At 41.7% G+C, this 9436-nt stretch overlaps 1 protein-coding gene across 5 annotated transcripts in view; it reads right to left on the bottom strand.

Moving 5' to 3' along the window:
- Positions 1 to 1233: 1233 nt before the first annotated feature.
- LOC123999716 (YTH domain-containing protein 1-like) overlaps positions 1234 to 9436 on the bottom strand; it is a 39655-nt gene continuing 31452 nt past the window's right edge. For all 5 annotated transcript variants that reach the window (XM_046305730.1, XM_046305729.1, XM_046305732.1 and 2 more), the window contains exons 11-15: positions 6141 to 6177; positions 5755 to 5797; positions 5481 to 5546; positions 2388 to 2666; positions 1234 to 1885 (exon numbers count right to left, since the gene is read on the bottom strand). In XM_046305730.1, the coding sequence (XP_046161686.1) occupies positions 1682 to 1885; positions 2388 to 2666; positions 5481 to 5546; positions 5755 to 5797; positions 6141 to 6177 (629 nt within the window). In that variant the 3' untranslated portion in view covers positions 1234 to 1681. The remainder of the gene's footprint in view (positions 1886 to 2387; positions 2667 to 5480; positions 5547 to 5754; positions 5798 to 6140; positions 6178 to 9436) is intronic.

Genomic DNA, 9436 nt, shown 5'->3' with positions numbered 1-9436 from the left:
CAGCGCCCCTATCAGTATATATACGAACGACACAGCGCCCCCTATCAGTATAAGAACGACACAGCGCCCCTATCAGTATATATACGAACGACACAGCGCCCCTATCAGTATATATACGAACACACAGCGCCCCTATCAGTATAAGAACGACACAGCGCCCCCTATCAGTATATATACGAACGACACAATCGACACAGCGCCCCTATCAGTATATATACGAACGACACAGCGCCCCCTATCAGTATATATACGAACGACACAGCGCCCCCTATCAGTATATATACGAACGACACAGCGCCCCCCTATCAGTATATATACGAACGACCCAGCGCCCCCTATCAGTATATATAGGAATCATTGATTATGATGTTCAATGTGATGTAAAGCTTTTTATTATACTTCGACACGCAAAGGTGTTACGACTGGTTTCATAAAGGTGTTACGACTGGTTTCATAAAGGTGTTACGACTGGTTTCATAAAGGTGTTACGACTGGTTTCATAAAGGTGTTACGACTGGTTTCATAAAGGTGTTACGACTGGTTTCATAAAGGTGTTACGACTGGTTTCATAAAGGTGTTACGACTGGTTTCATAAAGGTGTTACGACTGGTTTCATAAAGGTGTTACGACTGGTTTCATAAAGGTGTTACGACTGGTTTCATAAAGGTGTTACGACTGGTTTCATAAAGGTGTTACGACTGGTTTCATAAAGGTGTTACGACTGGTTTCATAAAGGTGTTACGACTGGTTTCATAAAGGTGTTACGACTGGTTTCATAAAGGTGTTACGACTGGTTTCATAAAGGTGTTACGACTGGTTTCGACTGGTTTCATAAAGGTGTTACGACTGGTTTCATAAAGGTGTTACGACTGGTTTCATAAAGGTGTTACGACTGGTTTCATAAAGGTGTTACGACTGGTTTCATAAAGGTGTTACGACTGGTTTCATAAAGGTTTGAATGCCTTAAAAAAATATACTCAGTTCTGAGTAAAAACAGTTTCTATAAAGTGAATCAATCCAGACCAGTCTTTTACTCATCAACTGACGACAGTAGTAAAATACACAGTATTTTTGTTGTACAAAACAGACCTTCAAAACATACTCTTTCTCCCCCCCCCCCCCAAGCAAACATTCTCTCATCGCCTTACAGCACTGATTAGAGTCTGGATTTAAAACTTCAGAAAATCAAAATCTAGACAGACAATATTACTTTTTGCTTCTGGACCGGTTTAAAAAAAAAACACTAGAAAAATAATGCAACGGCTTGAAACTAAAAAGACCAGGAAACAAAAGGGACTTTTTTACTACAACAGATTCAGTACAACTCAATTATACCCCTTTAAGTCTTACATCTTAATGTGAACCAGGTACAATTATGAACAACATAAAAGACAATGTGGCATGAAAAACATTTAAAAAGTCATTACTGTCTGTCTGGGTCTCAGGAAGAAACAAAACAAACTAACATAAACATCTGCAATAGTTTGACACTCCTAACCACTTTCTCCTGGTATTGCCTTGGTTCAGTTACACTGCATTTATGAGCGGATGACTTGACAACATAACGTTAAAAAAAACAAGAGTACAATAATCACTTAAAAAGACACAGCTTATTTTATAAAAAGGAAACGCGGTAAAATAAACTACTGCAGAGGACTTGCTGTTTTATTTTAGTCCCTGATTATCTCCTGTAGTGCCCCCTCTCCTTCTCCTTCTCCCTGTCCCTGTCTCTCTCCCGGTCGCGTCCACGATCTCGGTCCCGGCGGGCATCTCTGGGCCGTTCTCGCTCCCTTTGCCTGTCTCGTTCCCGTGGACGGCTGCGGCGACTGGTCACCACGGCCTGGGTCCGTCTCAGGAAGTCATCCACACGCATATCATAGTCATGCTGCAGAGGGAGAGAGAGAGATGTGGTGTTTCACTAGTTAAACTCCCCCCTCTGGACATTAACACATTGAAGTGAACATTTGATATGTGAATGGGTAATGCACAGTCCTTCTCTTGGGTAGGCTGGGCACTGGACATCTATCAAGTACGAGCTCAGTGAAGCAAACTACTCATAAACAGCTGTATTGTAACTAAATGAAACATTTCCTGTTTCGTCGTATGGCAAAACAAGTGGTCACTACGTAAGACAAGGGAACACGGACACCATCTCGCTCCAAACAAGGTTCATGAGGAGTAAACTGAAGTGACGAGGATATCCAGCCACTCAGTGGAAGTTGATAAAAGCTCTTCTTTATATTGATAACAAAAACTAAAGTAATTAATTCAGCCCTTAAGTTTGTCATTTGTAATTTTCTGTTGCGTTTTTAAAATCAACTTCCACTGCCCTCCATGTCCTCTTAAAACAAGTAATCACATCAGAGCAGACAGAAAGAAGTGTTTACCACACTGGAGCTATAGGAGCGGACAAGTCTCTTCTCTCTGAAGCGGGCTTCGTGTGGTACAGGTTCTCTGAAGCGGGCTTCGTGTGGTACAGGTTCTCTGAAGCGGGCGTCGTGTGGTACAGGTTCTCTGAAGCGGGCTTCGTGTGGTACAGGTTCTCTGAAGCGGGCGTCGTGTGGTACAGGGTGTTGCCCAGCATAGGGTGGGTGTGACTGGGGAGGAGGAGGATGGTGCTGGTAGAACGGGTGGTGAGGTTGCTGCTCCATCCCAGGGTACGGTGCCTACAGACGAAAAGGAGCATCTTATTAGATTTATACAATTAACGGATGAACAGGTCAGTGGAGAAAAGGCCCTCAATGGCAGGTTGATAAAATGGTCAGTGTGATGCAGATTAAAAAAATAATTTTTAAAAAGTGTAGGAGAAAGATCAGCCTATTATATTACAGAAGGTCGCATACGGCAACCTGTTTCGACCAATCAGGTCTTTCGTTTAGCTGCATTTTTCTCTTTTGATCAATCAAACCAGAGATGTAGATATATGAAACTAGATAGAGATGTATCAACACTAATATATAGATAGAGATGAATCAACACTATATATATATATTAATATATAGATAGAGATGAATCAACACATATATATATATAGATAGAGATGAATATATATATATATAAGTGTTGATTGATACATACATACATACATACATACATACATACATACATACATACATACATACATACATACATACATACATACATACATACATACATACATACATACATACATACATACATACATACATACATACATACATACATACATACATACATACATACATACATACATACATACATACAGCAGTATGTGGACACCACTTCAAAAATGAGTGGATTGGACTACTTCAGCCACGCCCATTGCTGACAGGTTTATACAGTACAGACATTTACATTTACATTACATTTAAGTCATTTAGCAGACGCTCTTATCCAGAGCGACTTACAAATTGGTGCATTCACCTTATGACATCCAGTGGGACAGTCACTTAACAATAGTGCATCTAAAATTTAGGGGGGGGGTGAGAGGGATTACTTATCCTATCCTAGGTATTCCTTAAAGAGGTGGGGTTTCAGGTGTCTCCCAGACACTGATCTGAAACAAGCAGCTGAAACACTGCTATGTCCAAGTCTAAAACCAGATTGTTGAATAGAGGAAGTGAAAAAAAAAGAAAAAAGTTCTTAGGTATCAGTTGGCCAGAGATTCTAAAACTTTGGAAAAGGCAAGATAACTACCGTCCAAATTCCAAATAAACAAAGTCAGAAGGATCTCCTCCTTTATGTAGGGTAAAGACAGATCTTAGGAATATCACCAGAAACAATAATCAAGTTAAAAAAAATATATATATATAGCTCAGTGGTTCTCCAGTAACTGGAGCAGAAAGTGAATCAGCTCCTATGGTTTTATACTGCAGTTAGAAGGAATCAATTGGATCAGCTCCTATGGTTTAATTAAGGTCAATCTGTACTGCAGTTAGAAGGAATCAATTGAATCAGCTCCTATGGTTTTATACTGCATTTAGAAGGAATCAAGTGAATCAACTCTTATGGATTTAATTAACATCAATCTGTACCAAAGCACTTAGACATCAAGTGGTTGAAGTGAAAATAAAATGTGAGTCTGTTAGTGCATCATTCTGTACAATCTGTTCTGAGGTGACTAAAGGGCTCCCTCTAGTGGAATGAGATGAATTTTCAGAGACTATCATTTCAAACAGGTGGCCTGCTGAAGCAAAAATGGTTATTAAAAGCACCACAAAATGTCAATTTGTCTGGTATGGGACCAGAGGCGTTGAAACATTTGACCACTTTCCAGAAGTTCGCTGGATTACCCACACTCTCTGATATACAATTCAAGGAATATGTTGATATTGTTTTTAAAATCAGGGATGAACATCTATTTCTCAAATGTCCGAAAGGCTGCCAATCAGATGTAGAATCAGTCCGTCTAGTCTTAGAATGCATTAGAATGACACATTTCCTGAACCAATTCAGTGATATCTGCTAACCAGACCTCTCATTAAGCGATGGTCAGACGATGGTCTTGTATTGCTAAAGAATCCAGATGGTTAGTCATTCATTAAGGGCTGGGTTTCATCCATAGATCCAAGATATATTTAGTTCCTGTAATTTCTCAGGCAAGTCATGCGTAATCCGAGGCTTAAATCAGTCTTTTACCCATGTCTTTTTGTACGGTGCATGTTTATCTGTAGTTAGACGGGGAAATAAAACAATTAAGGGCCTGATCCGAGTGACAGTCGACACATCCAGCCCAGCTCAGACAAAAAAACGTGGCTCATTAACTTCTTGGTGACAGGGGGTAGTATTTTCACATCCGGATGAAATGCATGCCCAAATTCAACTGCTTGCTCCTCATCCCCAGGAGATAAAATATGCGTATTATTAGTAGATTTGGATAGAAAACACTCTGACGGTTCTAAAACTGTTTGAATCATGTCTGTGAGTATAACAGAACTTATTTGGCAGGCCAAACCCCGATGACAAACCATTCAGATTTTGTTTTTTTTGAGGTCACTCTCTTTTCAATGGGTTTTCATGGGGAATCCAGATTTCTAAGGGACTTGCTTGCAGTTCCTACCGCTTCCACTGGATGTCACCGGTCTTTAGAAATTGGTTGAGGTTATTCCTTTGTGTAATGAAGAAGTACGGCCATCTTGAACGAGGGTAACTTGAAGTGCACTGTTAGATAGAGGAGCGTGACCAGAAAGCTACAGCTTGTTTTCCTCCTGTATTGAACACAGATCATCCAGTCTTCAATTTTATCGATTATTTAGGTTAAAAAATACCTAAAGTCAGTACAAAAGTAGTTTGAAATGTTTTGGCAAAGTTTACAGGTAACCTTTGAGATATTTTGTCATCACTTTGCAGATGGACATTTTTACCAAGTCCCACATTTAGGACTAGACATACAAATTGCTTAGGGACAAAGGGCCGATTCAGGCCCAATGACCGATTCTAGAACATTGAGCATCTACTGTAGATTCTAGAACATGTAACATTCTAAATCATTTTTAACATACCATTCCTTGCCAAGGAGTAGGCTGCCCAACGGTGTGGTGGAACTCTCTCATGTAATCATTGTAGGACTGTGGATCAAATGAACCACATCATGTTACTATCAATAGGACTGGGGATCAAATGAACCACATCATGTTACTATCAATAGGACTGTGGATCAAATGAACCCACATCATGTTACTATCAATAGGACTGGGGATCAAATGAACCACATGTTAATATCAATGACAGTTTAATATATAACTGAAATCAATAGCAGGGTGCCCCTGAACTCACCCCATTGAGAAAAACATCTCTCCTCACTCCAGTGGGGAACCGCCTTGGGGAAAAATGGACTGATTATTGGTTGGGGGCGGGTAAGGGGCTGGGAATGATTGGTAGAGAAATGAAGGGCAAGGAAATGATTGGTGGAAAGAAGACTTGGGAATGATTGGTGGAGAGGAACCACCACGCCCTAAAATCGACCACTTGTCACTTGTGGAGCACTAAGAGGACTGGGTTGATGGAAGCAATATGGTACCAGCTTTGTCTTGCCCTGATAGGCCAGGCGAAAGATTTACTGTATTGCTTATACCCTACCCAATCCTCTCCAAGCTACACAAGTGCCTATGGGCTAGGGTTTAGATTTGGGGTCAAAGGTGAGTCTGTTGTGAGGTACTTACCGGTCAACTGGCGGGTTGCGAGGGTCCAGTGTAAAGCCTGTACGAAGAGAGAGAAGCTGATTCACTGACTGGCGAGTATGTCCCGATGTCACACCTCTCTGTCTACATAGATACACTAGCTCTGGTTTCTCTACGTTTGGTCCTGATATAGTTACTATAGTTACTAGTTACTATGTACCCATAGTAACCCATAGTTCTAACAGTAGACATTCAGACAGCAGTCACTTGTACCCATAGTAACCCATAGTTCTAACAGTAGACATTCAGACAGCAGTCACTTGTACCCATAGTAACCCATAGTTGTAACAGTAGACATTCAGGCAGCAGTCACTTGTACCCATAGTAACCCATAGTTGTAACAGTAGACATTCAGACAGCAGTCACTTGTACCCATAGTAACCCATAGTTGTAACAGTAGTTGTAACAGTAGACAATCACCTCAGTACCTCCAGGCTCTGATCAGGCCCTACACCCAAACAAGGGCACTGCGTTCATCCACCTCTGGCCTGCTCGCCTCCCTACCACTGAGGAAGTACAGCTCCCGCTCAGCCCAGTCAAAACTGTTCGCTGCCCTGGCCCCCCAATGGTGGAACAAACTCCCTCACGACGCCAGGACAGCGGAGTCAATCACCACCTTCCGGAGACACCTGAAACCCCACCTCTTTAAGGAATACCTAGGATAGGTTAAGTAATCCCTCTCACCCCACCCCCCCTAAGTTTTAGATGCACTATTGTTAAGTGACTGTCCCACTGGATGTCATAAGGTGAATGCACCAATTTGTAAGTCGCTCTGGATAAGAGCGTCTGCTAAATGACTTAAATGTAAATGTAAATGTAAACAATCGTTCATCTGGATTCAACCTTTTGTCCATATGTTTGCATGAATGGATCCACTGAGCTTTCATTTGAAACTCCAAGTAGTTTTCAAGACCACGTTCTATCGTTCAGATTCTGTTACCAATAAAAGGACAAGACAGACCAACACCAATGTTGGCCATGCGCAGCAGGTGGCCGTCCAATCACCTCTGACCGCAGAACGTCGGCCATCATTTTCTGTTTATTTCCCGTGGCCACATGTATCAAGGTGCGTGCGCACACACAGATACTCCAAACCTTGTGCCAGTTGTCCAAAGGTCGGTATTTATACATTGAGAAGTTGACGGCAAATCACAAAACAGGTGTTTGATCTCAGAGCCTAAACCAAGGCAGGGATTATCTAATAAGGCAGGGAAACATCAATCTATTGATCTCAGAGCCATAGAAACACAATCTATTGATCTCAGAGCCTAAACCAAGGCAGGCCATAGAAACATCAATCTATTGATCTCAGAGCCTAAACCAAGGCAGGCCATAGAAACATCAATCTATTGATCTCAGAGCCTAAACCAAGGCAGGCCATAGAAACATCAATCTAATGGTTTGAACAGAATCATGGAAAAATACACCATTCTGCCCACAGCTCTACAGAAATGTCATCAAAATTTGCCATTGCACTTTCTAAACAATCATGGCCCCCTTCCAACATCTACAAACCATACAGCAAATGAGGCCGTTTTTGTTACCACAGAGGGTGAACGGAGGGTGTTTTTGTTACCGCAGAGGGTGAACGGAGGGTGTTTTTGTTACCGCAGAGGGTGAACGGAGGGTGTTTTTGTTACCGCAGAGGGTGAACGGAGGGTGTTTTTGTTACCGCAGAGGGTGAACGGAGGGTGTTTTTGTTACCGCAGAGGGTGAACGGAGGGTGTTTTTGTTACCGCAGAGGGTGAACGGAGGGTGTTTTTGTTACCGCAGAGGGTGAACGGAGGGTGTTTTTGTTACCGCAGAGGGTGAACGGAGGGTGTTTTTGTTACCGCAGAGGGTGAACGGAGGGTGTTTTTGTTACCACAGAGGGTGAACGGAGGCCGTTTTTGTTACCACAGAGGGTGAACGGAGGGTGTTTTTCAGGCAGGGGTTGTGGTGCTCGTTCACACCCTTACAGATATAATATGGCTCTGAATTATCAATGAAAACATTATTTTATTTATATATATATATGTTGTGTGCGACAGTTAAATCCCAATAATTTACATACGGCATAATTTAGTAATGAATGTAGGAATGTTTGATAAATGATGACTCCACTTTTCAGCACCATGGTTTGTTCCTAACAGATCTACTGCTCATGACTGGCCATCGGGTTGGCATTTCCTGTCCTTATAATAAACAACATACTGTCCCCAATACAATAAGTAGTTACGTGCCCAAATGGTGGGCGGGCGCAGGTCAAAAATAGTGCACTATATAAGGAATAGGGTTCTATATGGCTCTGGTCTAAAGTAGTGCACTATATATAGGGAATAGGGTTCCATAGGGCTCTGGTCTAAAGTAGTGCACTATATATAGGGAATAGGGTTCCATAGGGCTCTGGTCTAAAGTAGTGCACTATATAGGGAATAGGGTTCTGGTCTAAAGTAGTGCACTATATATAGGGAATAGGGTTCCATAGGGCTCTGGTCTAAAGTAGTGCACTATATAGGGAATAGGGTTCCATAGGGCTCTGGTCTAAAGTAGTGCACTATATATAGGGAATAGGGTTCCATAGGGCTCTGGTCTAAAGTAGTGCACTATATAGGGAATAGGGTTCTGGTCTAAAGTAGTGCACTATATATAGGGAATAGGGTTCTATATGGCTCTGGTCTAAAGTAGTGCACTATATAGGGAATAGGGTTCCATAGGGCTCTGGTCTAAAGTAGTGCACTATATAGGGAATAGGGTTCCATAGGGCTCTGGTCTAAAGTAGTGCACTATATAGGGAATAGGGTTCCATAGGGCTCTGGTCTAAAGTAGTGCACTATATAGGGAATAGGGTTCCATAGGGCTCTGGTCTAAAGTAGTGCACTATATAGGGAATAGGGTTCTGGTATAAAATAGTGCACTATATATAGGGAATAGGGTTCCATAGGGCTCTGGTCTAAAGTAGTGCACTATATAGGGAATAGGGTTCTGGTCTAAAATAGTGCACGATATATAGGGAATAGGGTTCTGGTCTAAAATAGTGCACTATATAGGGAATAGGGTTCTGGTCTAAAATAGTGCACTATATAGGGAATAGGGTTCTGGTCTAAAATAGTGCACTATATATACAGGGAATAGGGTTCTGGTCTAAAATAGTGCACTATATATAGGGAATAGGGTCCCATAGGGCTCTGGTCTAAAGTAGTGCACTATATAGGGAATAGGGTTCTGGTCTAAAATAGTGCACTATATAGGGAATAGGGTTCTGGTCTAAAATAGTGCACTATATAGGGAATAGGGCT

The sequence above is a fragment of the Oncorhynchus gorbuscha genome, linkage group LG16 (assembly GCF_021184085.1).
Source record: "Oncorhynchus gorbuscha isolate QuinsamMale2020 ecotype Even-year linkage group LG16, OgorEven_v1.0, whole genome shotgun sequence".
Taxonomy (NCBI): Eukaryota; Metazoa; Chordata; class Actinopteri; order Salmoniformes; family Salmonidae; genus Oncorhynchus; species Oncorhynchus gorbuscha.
Note: the sequence above shows the minus strand (reverse complement) of the source record. Positions and strands in the feature narration are given on the sequence as shown.